The 22,695-nt window shown below is 36.1% G+C and overlaps 1 protein-coding gene across 4 annotated transcripts in view; it reads left to right on the forward strand.

The window, feature by feature from the left end:
* Positions 1-1,801: 1,801 nt before the first annotated feature.
* Positions 1,802-22,695, forward strand: part of TRIM33 (tripartite motif containing 33) — a 58,727-nt gene continuing 37,833 nt past the window's right edge. For 3 of the 4 annotated variants that reach the window (XM_023535550.1, XM_023535557.1, XM_023535553.1), the window contains exons 1-4: positions 1,802-1,823; positions 4,436-4,554; positions 4,976-5,120; positions 5,278-5,410. In XM_023535550.1, the coding sequence (XP_023391318.1) occupies positions 1,805-1,823; positions 4,436-4,554; positions 4,976-5,120; positions 5,278-5,410 (416 nt within the window). In that variant the 5' untranslated portion in view covers positions 1,802-1,804. Of the gene's footprint in view, positions 1,824-2,091; positions 2,167-4,435; positions 4,555-4,975; positions 5,121-5,277; positions 5,411-22,695 lie in introns of those variants that run through there. The other variant, XM_023535556.1, reaches the window with a different exon arrangement.

Here is a 22,695-nt window from a genome sequence, read left to right on the forward strand (position 1 = left end):
GGTTTATTTTCTGCGGTTTAGGTGGTTATTTCTTGGTTGTGTTTGTTGACTTTTAATAGTATTGAGTTTCCTCATGCACATTGTAGTTTTATTTATGAGCTTATCTTCACTAGGAGTCCCACTTATGCTCTGGGTTGGGAGGTTTTCTAATGATATGATTCTGTGTATATAAGTTTCTAGGCAAGCTTCTTTTTGGGGGAGGGGGGATGGTTGTTGAATGAATATGTGAATTCACTTAAATAGGAATCCCAGAAAGAGAAGTAGATAGGAAGCAAAGCTAATGACTTCTGTTTTGTGGGCATTTTGTTTGGAGTTCTGAGTAGATTAAAGATGAGATTTTAAATAAGAACTTAAACTTAGTATATAAAACATAAAAGAAACGTTGACTTCAGCCTTAGGGAAGATGACCAGTATGATGGACTGGACTCCTTGGGTTCCTTCTGGTTCGTAATAGATTTACTCCCAGTTTTCCATTCAGTGTTTCTGAAGTCTTAGGAAAACTGGTGCCCAGGACAAGAAGGTTTAGGAGTGGTGGTTGCATCACTACCTGAACTTACGCTGAGTCGTCAAGTACTGGATAGATTACCTGTTTATTTTAAAAGGGTATAACTCGGGAACTGCCAGATGGAAGAAATGCATAGGCCAGGATATGTGGGAAGGGGTGCGGAGCTTCCATGCTCTCTGAGCCTGCTGTTCCACTCTCTGTGGCTCTCCACTTCACCTACGTTGAGGCAAGCTTCTTATTAGTTTCTTGGCTTGGCCTTTCTGTGCAGATAAGTATGAACTTTGACTACACATCTGTGCATGAAGCTTAGTTGGTGTGATGAGTTCTTGTGGAGGACTCCAAGGAGGGCAAGAATTTTAGGTTGTAGGGCACCTAAAGCCTCCCCCATGGCTTTATTGAGGGAGTTTAGTTTTACTATTTAGCCTTTGTCTTACCTCCTGTTTCCAGCAGTGGGCCCGAACCTCACCCACTTATGTCAGTGCCTCACCACTTGGCTTTGAGTTCTGTTTTTGTTTCTGGCACTTCAAAATTTTGCCTTCTTGGATGCAAACTCAGTTATATATTTTTCATACCGCACTTTAATTTGTTATATTTTAGCCATTTCTGTGTTGGAGTTGGGGATTACGTAGTCTTTCCATACCTGCTTAGTTGCCCATCTTGATTGGAAGTCTACCAGTCAGTTTACTGAAACTGAATTCTTAACACTGCAGTGATAAACTAGTTTGTAGAATTGTGTATTTTGGCCTTTTTAAAAGAGTCCCCCTGAATCCCCGTACTTCCTGATAATTATACATTTTAGTAAATTGGCATTTAAAATAAATTAATATAATAGGCATGAATGGGTCTCTCAGAACTTGAGCTTTGAAGTAATGAAATCAGTTCTAGGGACATTATGCATAAAACCCGTCAGTAGCTTTGGCTTTGGAGTTTGGGTTTCAGTTTTGAGTAGTGATTAAAACTCACCATGACGGCTAGCACTGAGAGTTGGGAGCACACTTATATACACTCATTACAAGGACATACTTTAACGCAAATGGAAAATGGCTCTCCTTTTCAAAGCCATCGTTTGTATAATTTTAAATTTGATTGATAAATATAGAAGCAAATAGCAAAAAGATCCCTAAAGAAGATTCAACTCTTTTTGCTTTGGCGATAAGACACCTTGGCTGCTGGGTAACCTGTCTAATGCAAGTAGTCAACATAGGAGTGGGGTTTGCCGATGTCTACAGACTTGATTTTATTCCCTTGTGTCTCATCAGGACTTCTTTCTTGCATCAAATTTCTGAATTCCAAGCTTCTATGAAAGCTTTTATGGCAAGTAAGAGTCTTCACTTCATTTGTAATCTGGGTCGGGTTTCCTTTGCAATGTTCAGACACGCTTTTGCATCTACATTTCTTAAAATTGTGTGAATATTGATGTGTGTGCCTTGCTCATTCCTCCACCTTAATTTTTCTGGATACTGTGTTTATATTCTAAATAACTTAATGTTATTTTAATAGGGGTTTGGAATGAGAAAAAGATAAATTTGTGTTGTCATAAACTGTGATGTCAGCTTGCTGGATTGAAGTAGAAATTTTAAGAATCTGAGAATCAGCTTATTGAGTTCCCAAAAGAACCGAAACATCTGGTATGACTTGCATCAAATCACTCATTTATATAGGTATAACAGATACTCTTATAATATTGAGTGTTTTCTTACTTAGATCACAGTGTCTCTCCATCTTTTATATCCTTCAACAAAAATATTCTTTAGTTTAGATGTTGCATTTTTCTTAGCCATATATATAATTATATATATCTCTTTTGTAGCTTCCTCTTTTTTCTTTCCATTTGTGAACTTTGCACCTGCTGTTCTTGGTTTGCTGCTGTTTTCCTTTCCTAGTTGAGTTGGACGTCCCCAAGACCACCTTCAGGCTTAATGATTGGCTAGAAGGACTCATAGGATTCAGAAAAAAGGATACAGATTAAAATTAGCAAAGAGAAAAGGTACATGGTGTGAAGCCCAGGGGGTAGCAGGTGCAAGCGCCAGGTATCTCCTTTCAGTGGAGTTGCACAGGGAGATGCTTAATTCTCCCAGTAACGATGTGTGGCAGTACGGGGGAGCATTGCCAACCAGGGCAGCTCACCTGGGCCTCTGTGTCTAGTGTTTTTATTGAGGGGGATCAGTCATGAAAGGGTGCAGCCTCCATAGAACTGACACCACCTACTTGGACTCTGGCCACCCCCAAAGGTCAAACTGAATACAGGGAGATCTAGTGCCTCAGGCATACAAAAACACTCTTATCAGGTATAATATTCCTAGAGTTCAGAGGTCATCTTCCAGGAGCCAGTCAAGGGCCAGTATTGAAGACAGCCTTTCTTAGGAATGTGCAGGGTTTGAGGGACTTAGGCCAGCCAAGTAAATTTTTTCTTGCATACGAGTAAATGCATATTAATTCTTCAGAAGCATATTCAAGTGTCACCTCTTCAGTGAAAACTTACCTGATTCACTGTAAGAAGTTAGTCGCTCACATAGTTTTGCTTCTATAATAACTTGCATTTATCTCCTTTGTAGATATACTGTTTCTTGAAACGTTTTTAACTCATGCATCACAAATGTAAAACTATATTCTTTTTCACTTCTCTCTTCACTATGCTGTTTCTTCCTTCAATTTGAAACCTTGATTTTACGCATTTCCTTTGAGCAATATCTTTGTGTGCATTTTGTTATAAAAACAGTATTTTGTTTTCAAATATATAATTATTAATTTGAGTTTGTTTTAACAATATATTGTGTCTCCTAGGAGACTGATATTCCTACTTTTAGAATGACATTTAAGTTTTCATTTTCCATTAGAATTTCTATATAAGGTTCTGTAGTTTGTGCCCTCACAGCTGTTGAGGACTCTGTTAACATCCTAGTCTCTGTGTGGTATTTCCTATGGTTGTACATGGTATAAAAGATAAAAATTACAATCTAGTCTTGAACCCTTTCTTCTTGAAAGCAAGGATTGTGTCATTTACGTTATCATCAATTTTATGGCTGACACATAGTAATCAGTTTGTTGTGTTGATTGTGGTGCTGTTTTTTAGTTCTTAACTTCCATATGTTACTTCAGCAGGTTTATCTGTTTTTATAGATGCTAGAACACTAGCAGGTTAAAGCACAGATGATCTTTCTTCCCACACTAGCGTGAATTAGGGTAATTGCGAACCAAGTCAGAATTTAAAGACGATAGAGTGCGTATTTCTATTGCTGCTATAATAAAATTGCCATGAATTTGGTCCCTTATCACAATACATTTTATGCTCTTACTGCTCTGGAAGCTAAAGTTTGAATTCAGTTTTACTGAGATTGAGTCAGTGTTTGCAGTCTGTCAGCAAGTCTGGCTCTTTCTGGCGGCTCTGAGGAGAGAATCTTTTTCCTTGGTTTTTAGCGCATAGTGGCCACCTGTATTTCTTGGCCTCTGGCTCTATCTCCAAAGCTTTCATTATTAGTTGCTTTTTCCTGTTTTGTAATCTAATCTTCCCTGTGCCTCCCTTTTACAAGATCACTTGTGATGACAGAGCCCATCAAATAATATAGGGCAGCATTCCCATCTGAGGTGCCTTAATTTAATCACATCTGCAAAGTCCCCTTTGCTGTATAAAGTAACACTGACAGGTTTTCCAAGGAGTAGAACCTGGACATCTTTTGGGACCATTTTTCAGCCAACCACATACTGTAATAAAGAAGCACCTTAAATTTCTTTTGCATGTTTATTTCTTCCTAAATAGGTTATCCTTTTCTCCCAATGGAATAACCCAGTGGATTATTTTACTCAGCTCTTAATACTCATTTCTTTGGTCTTATCTGTGACATATTGAATGAGTAGTTTCTGTATGGACATCATGCACAATTTTCTTATTTTTTTCCTGAATACTTCTTAATGTTGTCTTTTGTGTTGTAGTTGGTGTAATACGGTGCCCAGTATGCCGCCAAGAATGCAGACAGATAGACCTTGTGGATAATTATTTTGTGAAAGATACATCTGAAGCTCCTAGCAGTTCTGATGAGAAATCAGAACAGGTATGCTTCTTAATTTTTCTTTATATTCCTATCTTGATATCGAAATGTAAATTATAAGAAAAACATGTTTAGATTGTTACATAAATTGGGGTAGTTCTGCTATAATTCCATCTTTCAAATTGAGAATAAAAGATATCTTTATTCTACACCCTCAGACCTAACTGAGATGAAAAAAATCATTACTTAAAAATTCAAATTTTGTGTAGATTTTGTGTTCTGAGACTTATATTTTGACCCACCCGAATGTTTGATGTGGAAGGAAAAGGATTTCATTGGAAGACAAATGGATAACAAAATAATTTTATTCTAGGTATAATGAATTAATATAATTTGAGAGCAAATTAGAAAGTTTTCATCTTTTTATTTTGTGGATCTACATTTTGTAAATTTAATGTAGATTAGTATTTATTTCCTCTTTTAGGTATGTACTAGTTGTGAAGACAATGCAAGTGCAGTTGGCTTTTGTGTAGAATGTGGAGAGTGGCTATGTAAGACATGTATTGAAGCACATCAAAGAGTAAAATTCACTAAAGATCACTTGATCAGGAAGAAAGAAGATGTCTCAGGTAAGATAGAAGCAGTTTTAATGATTACTATTAATCTCCCTCTTTTGCCCCTGTAGCATTTCTGCGTATTCTTTATAAGCTTTGGATACCAGTATCAATAAGAACGTTAGACAAACTTTTTGTTTAGTTTAAAAATATATGTTTTATTTTACTACAGAGTCTGTTGGAGCATCTGGTCAGCGCCCTGTTTTCTGCCCTGTACACAAACAAGAACAGTTGAAACTTTTCTGTGAAACATGTGATAGACTGACATGTAGAGACTGTCAGCTATTGGAACACAAAGAACATAGGTACAGAAGTCATAATTGCTTATCAAGAAATATTATAAAAAGTTCTTATAAAATTATTCTTCCTAAAGCAGATATTTATTCCATAATTTTGTTAGCATCTTAATTCTCAGTTTTGTATATTTTATTTCTTAAAGCAAGATGTTTTTGATAAATTATTTAATAGCTTCCACATTCATATTTAATAGTCTTATGAATATTGGTTAAAAATGTATCATGACATGGGTTTGGGTTTGCAAGAATGGAGATGTATTTCTTTGTTTGCTCTGCCTTTGGTTCAAATACACTTTTTTTCAAGTGTACTGTGGTATTTAGGCTATGGGCTGTCTAAAGAGGTAGTATTTGCATGGATATGGCTAGCTGTTACCATTTTAACATTAAAGCATAAGTCTACTGATTTCATTCGATAAATAATTTGCAGAAAAACTAGTGCTTTATAAACATCTAAGTGAGTTATTAATTATTTAATACATAGCTTAGTATTTCAACCCTGTTTTACCCTCAGAATTCAATAGTATTCACTATTAGTATTCACCAATCTGTTACATCTAAAACTGTTGTGGAAATGTACTGTGATTTCTAGTCAGTTGTATAACAGAATCCTCTAGTAAATTTCTCAGTTTCTGTGGTATCTATTTATTACAATTAAAAAGATAATTTTGCCTACACGTACACCATTTTCTGAAGTGTTTTTCTTAAAACAGTTCTGCCAAATCGATGGAAATAAGTTTTATGAATCTCCTGCCAAAAAAGGGTAGATTAAGTTGAATTAACTACACTTAAATGTGTTCCTTAACTGTCAGATGTCTTAGAGCTTTTAAGTGTTAGATTTCATTGGAATTCATTTAGGATTCTCTTAAAGAAGGGGATACATTAATTCTAATCTCTAACAATTATTGCATCCACAGTTTATGCCGGGCACTTTTCTGACTGTTGTCATGTTTGTTTAATTCACATTAACTATCCACGCCATGCTGGTACTGGTATTGTGACTGTTTTATAGGAGAGAGAGTCTACTCACAGAAAGCATTAGTAATTTGTACAAGGTCTCACAGTAAGTGGTAGAGCCAGGATTTGAACACAGCAGTCAGATTCCACATTTGAACACAGGCAGTCAGATTCTGTTAGCTCATATGCTCATTTTCTCCCAGTGTGGTACATCGAATACAGAATACAGTATATGGAATCTCTCAGACTTGACCACATAAAGGTAGTGCTCTTCATTCTTTTTCAAGGCAGCTCTCACTGTTCTACAGAACATTTGTTTGGAAATGCTACTTAAAGTTTTTCTGTTTTTAAAATTTGTTCCAGAATGTTTTATTTTAACTGCAAGTTGGCTAGTGTTTTGAGTTACTAATCTTGTGGTTGCCTTCACCTTGGGGCCCGATCTTAACATTGATTGTCTTGTAATAATCTCAGCAAGACATTAGATTACCTCTCTCAAAGCTGCAGTCAGATCTTTGAAACATCTTAGATTTCTTACGGCTTTTTAAATTGATATGAGAAGCAAAAATAATAGGAAGATGGCATCCTTTTTCTCTTGAAAGAATGCTTGAACCACCCCTCCCTTAAACTTTAACTGTGATTCTTCCCTTTCCTTCACCATTTTCCTTTATCACTTATATCCAAGTCCTAATTATTTCTTGAGTCTTTTCTCCCTTTTCTTTAGTTTACACTTTATGTTTTTTCTGGATATAGACTACTGTGGAACCCATGTCATTAGACCTAAAAGCATAGGTACCTGTTTCTACAACACATTTGTAACTGGTCTCCCTGCTTTGAGGTTTTCCTTGTTAAATTCATTCTGTCCTCATTGCTGCCAGGATTTTTTTGCCGAAGTCTAGTCCCCCGCCTCCATTTAAATATCCTACAGTGGTCTCCCATAGTCACAGTTTAAAGTGTTCAATATAGCATACATTTTTAAGTCTTGCCAGAGCCTTTCTCATCATCATCTGAAGTTAGGAAACAGTCTACAAGACCACCCTCACTTTTGAAACCAACTACAGAGTTCAATAAAAACCCAAACACGAGAACAGCAGCATGCAATTCAGCTCATTGATATGATTCACTGTTACCTTCTGGAGTCAGAGTGCTAGCCTTCCAAACAGAGTGCTGTCCCTTCTCCTCGGAACCGCCATCCATAAACCAAGCAACTCTTTGTTGGTTAATATAGAGTTGTTCATAGGGCACTATCGGCTTGATCACAGGACTCAGCAGCCCCTCGGGTGGTTCCACAGTCATACTTAGGGGAAAAGAGGCTAGCCACCTGCTCATAAATACCATAAATACCTCTTTGCATCCTCTTGGTTGCATGTTCTCGCACAAACCACTTCTATTTATACGGAGCTCTTCTTGGTACTGCCTTCCTTATTATCCATCCCAATAATATAGTCATGTAAAGGAAATATAATCATTTCACATATAATCATTTCATCACCCAAGGCATTATGGGTATTTCAGATTTTGAGGTTATTTTATGTTCTTCAGTCAGAGAGTCGATCTCAATGTTATGCCTAATGGCAAGCCAGTAACTTTCTTTTTAAATGGCATGTATTTTACCACAGCATCCAGAAATGTTCTGGTCATTTCTGAGTGGCACTTACAGGCTTTTGCCAAAAACTTCAGTCTGCGTAATCCATATTGCTGACACTTCCAAAGTCATGTCTTAGTGTGGATCATAGGGGCCCAGAAAGCATCAAGAAAGAGACTACTTTTTGCAATTATACATGGCCTGCCTTTCTTCAGGCCCCCATTCAAACAAGCCTTCGTTTGGGTCATTATATTGATTTAGGTACTAGTAATGTTACCAGACGAGGAATATGCGTCGTTCCGAATTCAAATATACTAACCAAAAGTCGGGCTTCTTATTTTGTTCTAGAGGTAGGTGGAAAAAGCAGTTTATTTTTCGTCACCTATGGAATATCAAGGGTGGTTCCTGCCTCAGTTATTCCTAAGAATTTCATCAATTTGGGCAGGTTCTTGGACCTTTGCTGGATTTATCAGCAGCCTCTGTTGGTCACACAATCACCTTCCTTCGTCTTTAGTTTCTGATATTATATCATCAATATAGAGTATTATACTCAAGATCTGCATCAAGTCTAAATCCCTTCTAATCAAATTAGACTAGTAAGCTGGTGAATTGAAATAACCCTATGGCAATATAGTAAATGTAAGTTGGGATCCTTCCATGTGAAGGAAAATTGTTCTTGCCCTTTTCTGAGGTCAAGACAGAGAAAAACTCTTTCAGGATCGATCACTGAATACCAGTCTCCTTTAGCCTCTTGTATATATTTTTTGTACTGTTGAAACCACATCGGACAGTTGATGCAATGGTGGCACCACTTTATTCAAGCTTTAATAGTCTACTGTCAGTCTTGATTAGCTATCTGTTTTTTCCACAGGCTTCACAGGGTTATTGTATAGAGAATTCATTGGTACCAGCACTCCAGCTTCTGGTTGTTATTAAGTGGTAATCTTTTTTTGTCCGTCAGATATCCTTCCATACTTCTCAGACTAACAGCTCCTATGGGTTCTGATAGTTCTAGTAGTTCTCATTTAGCATGTCCAATCAAGACTGGCCTTAAAGTGAACACTTATATGCATTCTGTTTTACAATATCAGTCAGACATATCCATCCCAATAATATAGTCATGTAAAGGAAATATAATCATTTCACATAAAGTCTGTTCAGATATTTCATTTTTCATCCAAACTTTCACCTTAATCCTATCGACCATTGTTTTTCCTCCCAATTCAGCCTAGTACCCATTTGGACTTCAGCTGTTTTAGAATCAAAGCACATTGGGCTTCCAGGTCAAGGAGTCCCAGAAATGTTCCTTATCTGTCCCTTGGCTGTTTTACTCACACTAGGGCATATTGCTTTGGTTCTCCAGCTGGAGGTTGAGCCAGAAGATTCTGGCCCCTCTCCATTATTCTTTAATTTGCTTAATCCATAGGACAGTCACTCCAGGCAATTTGAGGTCAGATTTCTCATTGACATCTTTGCCTTTCAGCTTTTTAAATTTCTTCAATATAGGAGAGTTGTTTAGGGCCCTTTGATATTGGGGAGCCACAGTGACTCCCATTGGTCTACCCAGTCTTCAGTAGTGCTGCATTAAGATATTGTTTCAACCCCATCAGTGTCTCTTCTATTCATCCCATTTTTAATAGCCACCTTAAGATTTCCATCCTGTTCAGATAAATCCATTGACTCCCTGTTTGGTCTTTTCCTTTTTTCTCATGAACCACTCTTATTTTCTTAGCATTTGTAAGGCCTATAAAGGGAAGCTGAGATAATAAATCTGATAAGGCTTCTCAAATTGTTCTTAAAGGGTCTCCCTTTATCACAGTATTTACTGTGACCTAAGAGGCCTATTAGGGGAATATCTCGATCTTTATAATGCCAATCCAGCACATCTTGCATAAGAAGCACATCAGCTTCTTCTTCTGGGGAGTTCCACTTGCCATTTATCAGAGGACAGTCATCTCTCTTAGGGTAAAAAGACTTTACAGGGGCTTTTCTCCAATCCACCAAGCCAGCTGCTGTGGGAATGAGCTGTATGTGTGGATTATGTATAACTATCTGTGGTTATTCAGGAATGAGTTTAGGATCCTTTATCAACTCAAACATTGCTCTTCTATAGTATTTATACATAGTATTATAGTAGTATGTATAATATTTATATAGTAAACCAAGATGCTGCCTATAAGTAATCACTCACAATATTTTAGTAAAGGTTTTTCTTCAGGAAGCAGACAATTCAACCCACAAAATGAGACAAATCCTTCACACTGTACTTTCTGGTTTCATTAGTTTCTTGGTTTTGTTGTTCCTCAACCTGGACTACCTTCTTGTGACCATAGGTCAGAGAGGTGCTGTTTTCTACACATAATTTTTCCCTTTGAAGTGGTCCTGTGGCTAGTGGCTATAGCTCAGAGTGGCTGAAGTCTGAGGTTTGCCCAGTGTCAGGATCTGTCTCAACACATTGTTCATTTTAGCTACTATAGATAACAATAAACTAATTATACAATCGTATAATTAGTTTGTTTCTTACTAGTTTGCATTTCCTTATTTATTCAGTTAGTCAACTCCTAGGGAGTAAGTTGGGTCTACCATTTCTATACTCCATTGGTAGCTTTTACTTTGAGTAACTGCAGCTGCAGTTACATACCGTGAGTGCTGACGTAGTCAGGCAGGAATCAAAGGTCCAGAAACCCCCATCTCTGCATTCTTCCTCTTCCCAAACCACGTGTTTCAGTGAATCGAGGTCATTCTAATGAATCCCACTTCTGACGTCAACTGTGAAGTTAGGGAGCAATCCAGAAGTTCTCCCTCGCTTCTGACATTAACTGCAGAATTACGGGGTCCCCACAACCACACTTCTGACACCAGTTGCAGGTTCAGGATTTCCCAAGACTACCCTCAGATTTGATAATTTGCTAAAATTGTTAGATAATTTGCTAGAGCTCACTGAAAGCTGTTAGGCTGACGGTTACATTTATTACAGTGAAAGGATACAGATTATAATCATCCAAAGGAAATATGCCTGGAGCAGAGTCTAGAAGAGTCCTGAATGTAGAGTTTCTAGTTGTCTTATCTCAGTGGAATTTGGGACATAGTTAACTTCTTCCAGTAATGCTGTGTGACAGTGTGCATGAAGTATTGGCAGCCTGGAAGGCTTACCTGAGCTTTGGTGTACAAAATATTTTTGGAGCTTTGTCATGTAGATATGATTCATTGTCCATGTCACTGACCTGTTTTTGGCTCCAGAGGTTGAGCTAATACCCTGTGATCCAAAGCCCCCACTATAAATCATATTGTTAGCGTGTGACCCAAGGGCCCAGGTAAACAAAGATACTTTTATCAGGCAGTACATTTCAAGGGCTTAGAGGTGCCCTCCTAGTAGCTGAGGGCAAAGGCCAGACCTTTCTTTGGGCAAGGTTAAATTCTTTACTACATAATCTGTTATCTCCTACTTGTACTTTTACAGTAGGAAGCCCTCTGTTTTAAATTTCTCTGCCTTTCCAAATGTTATTTCTTAATTTATAGAACACCTTCCTTATCTGTCAGAAAACTATTTAGCCTTAAAACCAGTTCACTTCCGTGCATCTGATACTGTTCATCTTTCCCACTCCTTTTCCCTATGTAGACTTAAGGCTTGGTAGGTCTAGTTCAAGGGGCTTAATTTCTCTTGGGCTTATTGATCAGGTGAGATTTCTTACCTTTTCTTGAGTCAGTTATGCAATTGTGATATATTCTTAGAAACTTGTCTGTTTAGTAGAGATTTTCAAAACACATTTGCTTAGAATTAAACAGGATTAAGTTGGTTATATCTTTTTTGTGTTTATAATGTAGTATAACTGAATTTATTTCTTTATTAGCTTGGCCATACATTTGCATCATTTATTGGTCACTTTATTGATTCAGTTCTTGAAGTCATGTATTCTATTTTTTTTTAAATGTATTCTTTTTTATCTTTGTTCTTTCCTTAGTTCGACTTTGTTGTACTTAGATTTTATGTTGACTCTTTATCAGAAAGATGTATATTTTCCTCTAATTAAAATTTAGCCTCATTCCATAATCATTTTTGAATTATACAGTCTGTAATTGTATTTTTGGGTCCCCCACCTTTTAAAAAGATAATTACTTCATGATGTAGTGATAAAGATGATGAACTGTGTCTGTCTGTCTGTCTTTTAAATGGAGAAAATGTACCAACTTTATGAGGGTTTAATGAGAATTGTACCTGTGAAGGGCTTAGCACAGTAAGTGCTCAGTAACAGTTTACCTATTATTACCAACATTGAAACCTACACATTTATTTTTTCTTTTTAAAAACACTTTATTGAGGTCTTTGGTTTTCTTTATGGTTTTGTAAGTTCTCAAAAAGGAAAGCAGCTACAGAACTTTAAGAAATTTTGTACCTTGAAATATTACATGGTTTCCAGTTAAACCTTGAGGTTACCCCCTCTTCCCTCTAATAGTTCTGTTCCAAGTAAAAGGATAAAAAAAAAAAAGTATATATTTGGAAAGACTAAAAATGAGACAAGAGACCTGAAAGCAGGGAAATGGATCTGATAATTGACTTAGTTGAATTGAATGAACCACACACAACCCAAGGGCATGCAAAGGAGATTTCAAGGAAGCCACCTCATGTATTTCTTAGAAACCTACTATGGCTCAGGATCTAAAGCTAAAATAGGTATGACAACAATCTGCTTATTCTTTGAATAAATAGCTTCAAAGGCTCTGGTCTTGGGAATATTAGGTTTAAATGGAGGGTGGAGATGAGGGATTTGGCTGAAATTGGGGATTAAGTAATATGTCCATACACCAAACTGTGGGAACTTCACTTTCCCCGACTTCTTTCCACATAGTGACACTTTGCCATTTCACTCTCCCTCTCTGTCCCCTTTCTGGAATTAGAGGCCTTTTCACTCTGGAGAAAGTGGATGATCAGAAAGGACCTCTAAATATTGACATTTGGGGTTCATTTCTAATTAGAAAGATTGCCTTACAGCAATGCCCACGAGTTCCTAAGTTGTTCTGTCACACACGGATTCTAAGCAGTTTTTAAATATATTTAAATATGAATGAACAGAGGGATCATCTGACATTTGTGGAGAGCCACTATCATATGCCATATGCCATACATCGTGGGCTATGTTGAGAATTCTCAACTCTTCTCTCTCTTGTCTGGCGTCAGATATAGAGACTGGAAAAGCTAAGTCTTCCCTTTCTCAGCATTTCTTGAGTTAGGGTAGCCCTGGTCCACATTTTATGCCCATACAATTTAAGGAGAATTCTGCTTTGTGCGTAATTTTCAGAAAGCTTTGCCTTCCTGATAAATGAGACAAATGTTACGGTGTCTGCCTTTTTCTGCCTTTTTCTTTTCTTGTATTTGGATGTGAAACCTGGAACTGTGATGCCATTATATGACCATGAGGTAAAGGCAAGATCATTTCAGAGATTCTAACTTTAATGTTGAACTGTTGAACACCATCAGCTGCCCATATGTGGTTTTGTTATATGAGCCACTGTTAGTCACTACAGCCATGCACAAAGGTACACTGAAAGAAAAGACACGAAGATAGTATAGGAACAAAAAGAAATATAAAATCAGACAAATTTATGTCATCCTGAAAGATATGACAAGCTATTATTAGTTACAAAATAAGGACAGAATCTCTGAAAAAGAAGTAATTTACATAAGAAAACAACTGAGAAGTATGATAGCTGAAGTAAAATATTAATAGATTTAGTAGTTAAATTCTAGTCTCCTAGAAAATAGAGCATAAAGAGAAAATTAAAAGATAAAATTACAAGAGATCCAACAGCCAACCAGTATGAATTACAGAAAAAGAAATGATCAAATAAGAAATACAAAAAATTCTCTTAAGAACCTAGTTTCCATCTGAAATGACTCATTTAAGGCCCACTACACTGATTATAAAAAAAAAAAAAAAACCCGTATGAAGGTATATATCATCATAGAATGACAGTACACTATGGATTAAAATGAAAGATAAACAAAGTTTCCAAAGAATAGAAATAGTTGACCTGCAATATGAAATGGGAATTTAAATAGGATTTTTAAAAATAGCAATACCGGAGATAGAAGATGCTGGAACAGTGACTTCAAAAGTTGGGGAGTGGTGGTAGGGAAACATTTTCAGCCTAGAATTTTATAGCTGAACTATTAGTCAGTGTGAGAATAAGATGTAGACATTTTTCAGCATCAAGGATTCAGAAACTGTCTCTCATGCACCTTTTCCTGGAGAGCTGTTAGAGAATGTGATCCACAAAAATGATAGTAAACCGAGAAAGTGAATGAGAATGTCCAGAACAACAGCTGTGCAGTAGCTGGTTTGGACTGAAGCATGAAGACTGAGGACTCCATGAAGGATGTCTCCAAGAAAAAATGGAACCATTTCTATTAAATTTATTAGATGATTTGAGAAATATTACAAGTTTTTTACATATCTGATGGAGCATGAGAAGCATTAGGGATTGGTACATTAAGCAAATGAGAAAAAAGGGCATTCATTCCTCAAAAAAAGTCCTATGAGAAAAATTATTCTTATTATACTCTTTGGCTCATCATTGGACAATATTTTCAAAGTCGTTTGTTAAATTCAACCAATAGTTGCATGCCTACTGAGTACCAGACATGGTATATATTTCAGTGAACAGAGCAAAGTCATTGTCCCCAAGGACATACATATTTTCAAATTAAATATTACCAGATGATGATTGTTATGGAGAAAAATCAAGCTGGGAAATTGGGACAGGGCATGTGAGCATGTTGGTGGTTAGGTTTTTATTTTAAGTAGGGTGGTTTCAAAAGGCTTAAGATGGGATTTGAGTAGAAGTTGAAGGAAGAAGAGGAGCAAGCCCTGCTTAAATTTGGTACGTGTTTCAGGTAGAGAGAAAGCAAGTATAAAGGGCCAATGATAATAGCATTCTTGACATCTTTGAGGAACTGTATAATGAACAACAGGAGAATTGGTGTCAGGTAAGGTTAGAGGGGCAGAAGGGCCAAATTATTTAGTGCTTTGTAAGACATTGAAAGAATGTTGGCTTTTAAACTAAAGATTTTGAGAAGTGGGATAATTTGGCTGATCATTGTTTTAAAAGGATTACACTGGCTATGGTGAGGAGAGATTTAAGGGGGCAAGGACAGAATTAGGCTGTTTTCAATAATTTAAGCAAGAAATAGTGGTGGCTTAGCTGGAGTGCTAGAGTGCTAACATAGGAGATAATAATATGTCAAATTTCTGTATATTTTGAATTTGGATTCAGTGCTTGAAATTGTGATATATAGATTTGCTGTTATATGAATTGGATGAGTTAGGTATCAATAACGCCAAGATTTTGGGCTTTCTGGTTACTAAGAGTATCTGGAAGGGTAAGATTGAATTTACTGAGGTGGGAAAGACTGGGAAGATGTGGTTTGTTAGGTGTGTTTAGGGAATTGGTAGTTAAGTTTTGGCCATACTGAATTTGAGATCTTAGAGTAATGTAAACACTATTTTATGATAAAATTAGATTGGGCATGGTAGGAGAAGTAAGGAGGATTATAGTGTGTTTACTTGTAACTGTCTAAAATTGATAAAGCTGCGTAGACCTGTGATTTTAGAAGGCATCCCGTAATCCTCCAGTCACTGTCATGACAGACAGAGAGGGTCCTTGCACTTCACGCCTTCTCAGAGCTCCTTAGTTCCATTAGCTCTGTCAGCATGGGCAGCATGAATGCTACACAGTTAGAGTGAGTTTGCTTCTGAAATGAGGGTCATGAGTAAATCTGCGCTTACTAAGACCACATTCTTACTGTCTTGTGGGACTCCAGTCACATGTATGGTACACTCTTTGATTTTGTCACACTGGTCCCTGAGATTTTGTTCATTTTCTTTCAGCCTATTCTCTGTTCTTCAGACTTTTCATTATGTTCATTTTCACTAATTCTTTCTTCATTTATCTCCCATTTGCTGCTAAGCCCATCCAGTGAGTTACTTCATTTAAATTATTATGCTTTTCTAGAATTTTCATTTTTCCATTTCTCTGCTGATTTCGTATCAGTTCACTCACTAAGAACCTGTTTTTATTTAAGTTTTGAATAAATATGTAATAGTCCATTTAAAGTGTTAGTTGAGTAAAACACTGGACCATCTTGGTGTCGGTTTCTGTTAAGTATGTTTTTCTTTGAGGCATACTTTCCTGTTTCTTGAATGTCTAGAGAGTTTTTATTGAGATTTGGACATTATGGATGATGCATTATAGAAACTCTGGATTCTTTTATCTTCCTTTGCAGACCGTTGATTGTTCTAGCAGGCAGTTAAATTACTGGCTGATTACCTTGATCTTGTGTAAGCGTGGTTTTACACTTTGAGAGGGATGACCTGTGGAAAGCCCAAGATATTTCTCAAGCCTCTAACTTGATTGGACTCAACTTCTAAACTCTTTATTTGTTGAAAGATTTTATGAAGGCTTGGTTTTAGGCTTTATTAGGACAGGCAGAACTTATTCCTAGTTCTTTCCTTCAGGATACGGCCTTTCTGGTTTCTCAGGTAGGAGTCTGGGGAGGTGAACAGTCTCTTTCCTTGCTGGCTCAGCTGTTTGACCTCTAGTTTTTCTCTTCCATTGTCAACTTCATAGCAGCTGCTCTCTTTAAGTCTTATACAATCTCATCTTGGGCATGTACAGCCCAGGGATTGGCTATGGACTTGTGAGGAATTCACTTGTTCTATATCTTCCCTTCCTTCTTTACCCCCCACTCTTCAGCCTTACCTGCACAGCCCCCTCTATTCCAGTGCCCTGCTCCATGGACTCCAGCTACTCAGTAGTTTCTCACCCTGATTTCTGCTTCCTCAGCTCAAAGAGACTCTTGTACTCTGCTTAGTCTCCAGCTCTCCATGCCAGTTATCATGAAATTGTCTGCAGACAGAGAAGCAAGGTGATGGTGGTACTCTCCAAAGGACTGTAGAATTTCTCTGCCTGTGATCCAGTGACTGAATAGAGTTGCCTCATATTTTTCTGTCTCGTTTTATAGTTTTTGGTGTCAGGGTTAGTCTGGTACCTGTTATTCTGTCATGACTGAAAGTCACCTTTGTTTCAGCTTAATATTTTTTTTATCCCCAATTGCAATTTTTTGTATATAGTTAGAAAAGGGTATTTGTAGATTGTTTTTGAACATCGATGCATTTTAAGAGAGAGTGCTTAACACCTAATATCAGACATTTTTATTAAAGAGTATGAGTTTATAATGATGTTCACTTGAACTAAGTAAAATTTCCTAAAGAAATAGCTTTTCTTGGAGTTAGACTTTTAAATTAAAAAATGGATGGATGGATGGATGGATGAGTGGATATCCAGATAGATGTATATTAAAACTACCTAGAGAGCTTTAAAAAATATTGATGCCTTAGTCCTACTTCACACTGGTTAATAAGGATATTAAATTACATCGTGGGTATCAAGATTTTTTTTTTACAGTATTTTAAGAACTGGTAAAACATCCCAGATGGTTTTTGTTATTCAGTGAAGGTTGAGAACCACTACTTTAGAAGAACCTTTGCCAAATGGATTTTTTAGGTTTTCTTTCTGTAAATTTTTCTGAAGTTAAAATAGGCTTGCAGATAAGATCCAAATAGCTGGTAGAAATGACGTGTAAATTTAAATCTACCATCAGTCCTCTCAGGAAGCTAGATTTAGAACTGTAGCGACAAATCAAGATTTCCTATCCAAGCAAATAGTTTTCATGAGGTACATTTGTCATCACAGAAAAAGCAGCTTGTTTAATGATCTTCATTCAGTATGCATTCAGCTCTTTTGTTTAGTAGATATTTGCCCACCAAGTACGAGGTACCATACAGGTAATAACTATACCATAATAAAAATACCATAAGAAACTACACCATAATAAAAAAAGCTTGGAGTCTTATAGTTTATATGAGACTTGAAATTGAACATATGGTTCAATAGTAGTTCATTTCAGTGATATCTCCAAAATGGAGTTAATTCATTTTGGTTTTGCTGGAGAAAAAAAGCCTTGTTTATTTTAATATCATAGTTTGTGGGTTTGTCAGACTATCTGAGGAGCTCATAGGCTCATTGAGTCAGTCACCTAGCAGAATCATTGCTATGGCTAGAAAGAGAAGAATTGGATATGGCCAAGAGTTAGCTTGAAGGAGGGGAATATCAGGAGAGGAGATTTGAGAAAGAAACATACCATTCAACATGATCACTTATCCATTTGGCAAAGGGACATAACAGGTTGAAATGTATGTTAGTAAAAATGTTAATTGGTAAAATTATTACAAAAGTAAATACCCTGTTGGTTGGTCATTTTCCTTTGCAGCAATGGAAACCTGCCTCTGATCATCTGTGGTTCATCTCTGATCTCTGCATGGCTGATTCCCGTCTTTGAGATCTTAGCATAAATGTCATCACTCTTAAGAACCTTTTTCTCTGTACCCAGTCTAGAATTTTTAGCTATTCTTGTCTTCTCTATCATATCACTCTTTTTAAACTTTTGTTTTCTCATTAATTGGAATGTAAGGAATAGAAGAGGAGCCTGTTTTTCTTATTTACTGTGGTGTCCATACCCTTTAATACTTCCTGGCATCAGTAACGACTGCACACTTTTAAAAAGGTTTAAATCACAAGATATACGTAGGGAGAAGTACCTAAAAATGCAATATAAAGAATAACTAAAATATCTTTAAAAATCTGGATTTTGTTTTTGTTTTTGTTTTTGTTTTTACCTACTTGGTAAATGGAAAAATGAAAAAAAAAAATTGCTGGAACACTAAATGATATCATGATCCAAGAAAGTTTGGCAACCTCTTGGCTATAGTTTACTCATTCTATTATTGATAGTAATTTGTGTTGTTTGGGCTAGTATAAAAGATAAGAATATTTCTTTAGGTCTCCTGGGATACATGCATGTGTTTCTTTAGGATATGTATTTTAGATAGGAATTTTTTGGTTATATTTATTTTTTAACTATAGATTCAGATTCTTTGTGGTACAGGTTTTATATTTCTTGTATCAGTTTTGCAAAGTTATATTTTTAAATAAATGACCATTTTATCTAAATTTTTCAATTTCTTGATATTAGATGTCAATATCTTTTTAAAGTCTTCAGATCTGTAGTGATTATGACCTCTTTTTAGTCCCTGATATTAGTTATTTATACCTTCTCTGTTTTTCTTGATCACTCTTTTCACAGATTTGTCAATCTTAGTCTTTTCAAAAAACCAAGTTTTGGCTTGATGTCCACTAAGTTGTATATTTTCTCTGCTTTATTTTCTTTCTTTATTTTAATTCTTTCTGTTTACTTTCTTTGGACTTATTTTACTTTTTTCTACCTTCTTGAGATGAATGCTTACTGAATTTCATCCCTTTTTTCCTAATAAATGGTAATTTCCTATTAAGTATTCCCTTAGCCCTATCTCGTATTTCGATACAAGGTATTCTAATAGTTCAATTCAAAATATTTTTTAGTTTCCATCGTTTCTTTTTTGAACAGTGGATAGGTGAAAGACTGCAGTTGGCCCTTAAACAGCATGACAGTTAAAGATGATGACCTGCCATGTAGTTGAAAATCTGTGTGTAACTTTTGACTTCTCCAAAACTTAACCATAGCAATCTCTCTGATTCTACTGGGGATTGGTTCCAGGACACCCTGCAGATACCATATTTGAAGATGCTGAAGTGCGTTAGCTACAGTGGTGTAGAACAATGCATGCAGTCAGCCTTTCACACCCACAAAGTCCCAATCAATTACCACAAATGCTGTTTTCAGTCTTTAGTTAGTTGAGTTCACAGATGCAAAACCCAGGGTTACAAGGGCCAACTATATATTTGTTGAAAAAAATCCACATATAAGTGGATCCCCACAGTTCAAAGCCGCGTTGTTCAAGAGTCAGCTATAGTTTTTTTTTCTTAACTTTCAAACACATGGAAAATATCTTTTTTCTTAATGGAGTTTTAATCTAATTGCATTGTGGTTAGAGAAGGTGGCTTGTATAAGTTCAGTCCCTTGACTGAATACTTTATTAATAAGTTTCAGTGAATTTTGTTTTAGTTTGTCTAAAATATCTTTATTTCGCTCTTGTATTTGAAAGATATTTTTGCTGTGTGTAGCGTTTTATGTGTAGACTGCTGTTATTTTTCGTTAGCACATTGGCTTTGTAAGCACATTTCCTTTTTGCTCTTAAGAGGTCAGCAAACTTTCTACATGTAATTCTTTTGCAGGTAACCTATCTTTGTTTTCTGACTGCTTTTTAAGATTCCTCCTTTGGTTTGATTTTCTCAATCTTTGGATTGTGTGTTTTAATCAGTAATCTTTCCAGATAATATAGCTGTTCCCTTCTTGTTTCTTCTGAAACTCCAATTAGATGTGTGTTAGATCCCCTCACACTGTTCTCCATGTCTCTTAACTTATGTGTTTTTCTCATTTTTTTTTAAGTCCAAAACGTAAAACAGAGGCATTTTCTTCTGAACAATCTCAGTTCAAGTTATTCTCTTTAACCATGTGAAGCTTCCATTAAAACCCATCCGTTGCATTTAAAAACTTAAATCTGCCAGTTTACCTTTTCCCTTTAAAACACTTTTTGTTTTGAGATATGAAATTAGAGGTTCACAGGGTGTTGCCAAAAAAAGTTAAAGGTCCTTTGTATTCTTTACCTACTTTTTGCCTGCATATTTACTCGGTTTCATCCTTTAAATATAATAAGCATAGATATTTTTCCTCTATTAATGGATCTTTTCTTCCTTTTTGTTTTTCTGTTGGTTTTTGTTCAAAGTGCCATATTTCCTTAGATATGGCTATTTTAACCTATGAACTCATTTTCCTTGAAAAATTATCTATGCAGATTTTTTTTTTTTTTTGGTCTAGAATTACGGTGCTTTCTCAATAAAGGATTAAATTTCCTTTTGTCAGTGCATGGAAGCACTGCCTGGTTGGGACCATTGAATTTCCAGAATGGAGTTGGTTTGGATTACCAGATGATGGGCACTGTGTCTAATACTCCACATGCGGCGTTCTCTGAGGCTGCTGCTTCTGAGGGTCCTTCCTGCCTCTAGCCCACAGCTTTGCTTTAACTTCCCTGTAGTCCTTTAGGGGTGGTGGAGGGCACAGCCATGCATCAAGGTCCAGGTCTTTTAGGTCTCTGTCTTCTGACAGCATAGGTATATATTTGTGAAACTCTTATCACAATGAATAATAGCGAACATACTTATCCCCTAAATTTCACCATCAAACTGGAAAGATATTTTTGCTAGACAACAAATTCTATGCTGACAGTTTTCTTTTAATACTCTAAAGGTGTTGTTCCACTATCTTTATTACTCTGTACATGAGGTATCTTTTTCCCTCTAGCCACTTTTAAGATATTTTTCTTTATTACTGACTTTAAGCAGTTTGGAAACAACATAGTTTAATGTAATTTTTAAAATCTTGTGCTTGGAGGATGTTAAGCTTCCTCGATCTGTAGGTTTATGGTTTTTATCAAATTTGGAAAATTTTACTCCATTATTACAGTTTCTTCCAATTTTTTTTTCTCTTCTGTCTCCGCATTCGGAGATGCCAACTATACACCTATTAGTGTTATTACAGTTGCCTCAGAATTTACTGTTCTATTCTTATTCCCTCCCTTTTTTTTTCTGTTTGATTTTAGATGGGATTAACAGCAGATTATAGCTACAGAAGAAAAGATAAGTGAATTTGAAGACAGCAATAGAAAGTAACAGCCTGTTCTACTAATGAAGTCTTATGTAACTGAAATATCAGCTGATGTCACTGTGTGCCCCCTTTAAAGTTAGCTTTTGTTCTCTATTCTATTTATGCAAGAATCCTAATATCTTCCCTAAGCTTTCTCAAAATTTCCACCCTTTTAGCTTCTCATCATGGTTGCTCAGAGTTCCTACTCTTCTTCAACTCTTCCTGAACTCTTGCTGCTATTAACATCACCCCTGCATATAGAGCCTTAAATGAGGAACCACAGCCTCATTTAAAAATGTTCTCAAAACACTCTTATGAAGTCTTTATGTGCATAGAAGGCTTTGTGTCTTTGTTGCAGGATTGAGGTTTTATATTCTAACAAGGCAAATTATTTAAAAATATTACTAAAAATAGCAATCGTAACTAGCATTAAGCCCCCTACTTTGTTTTTATTAAGCAAAGTACTGTGTTTATTAAGTGCTTTGTGTGTTTTGACCTATTTAATTCTTGGAATAGTCCTGTGAGATAAATATGATTATTTCAGATTTATCTGCCAAACTGAGACACTGAGAGGGTTTTCCAGATTACTCAGCTATTACTGTGAAGACAGTAATACCTACATCATTAAGTTTGTCTAAAGATTAAATGAGAGCATCCACATGACATGTGTTCAGTGCCTGAAAATATAGTAAGTTCTCAAAACAGGCTAGCTTTCGCTAGCTATAGATTGATAAATGTTTAAATAAAATAAGATGTTTGGGATTTTTTTCAAAGTAATCGAGAATAGAGTGGGTAGGTGTTTCGACAAAATCAACTATAAATGGATACTTTTTGAAAGTGGATGATAGGTTCAGTGGAATTGAGCTTCTACTTTAATGTATGTTATGTAATTTTTTAAATGGAATAACAATTTTAAAAGAAACAGTCAGAATTACTACTTTACCAACCAACTTTTTTAAATGTTACTTTTAGATATTCACTTTGGATACAAACTAAGATGATATATTTCTCTAGAAGTACCAGAGTAAAATCTTATCAGTTGTTATACACACTGACAGTTAT

The sequence above is a fragment of the Pteropus vampyrus genome, unplaced genomic scaffold (genome assembly GCF_000151845.1).
Source record: "Pteropus vampyrus isolate Shadow unplaced genomic scaffold, Pvam_2.0 Scaffold6, whole genome shotgun sequence".
Classification (NCBI taxonomy): Eukaryota; Metazoa; Chordata; class Mammalia; order Chiroptera; family Pteropodidae; genus Pteropus; species Pteropus vampyrus.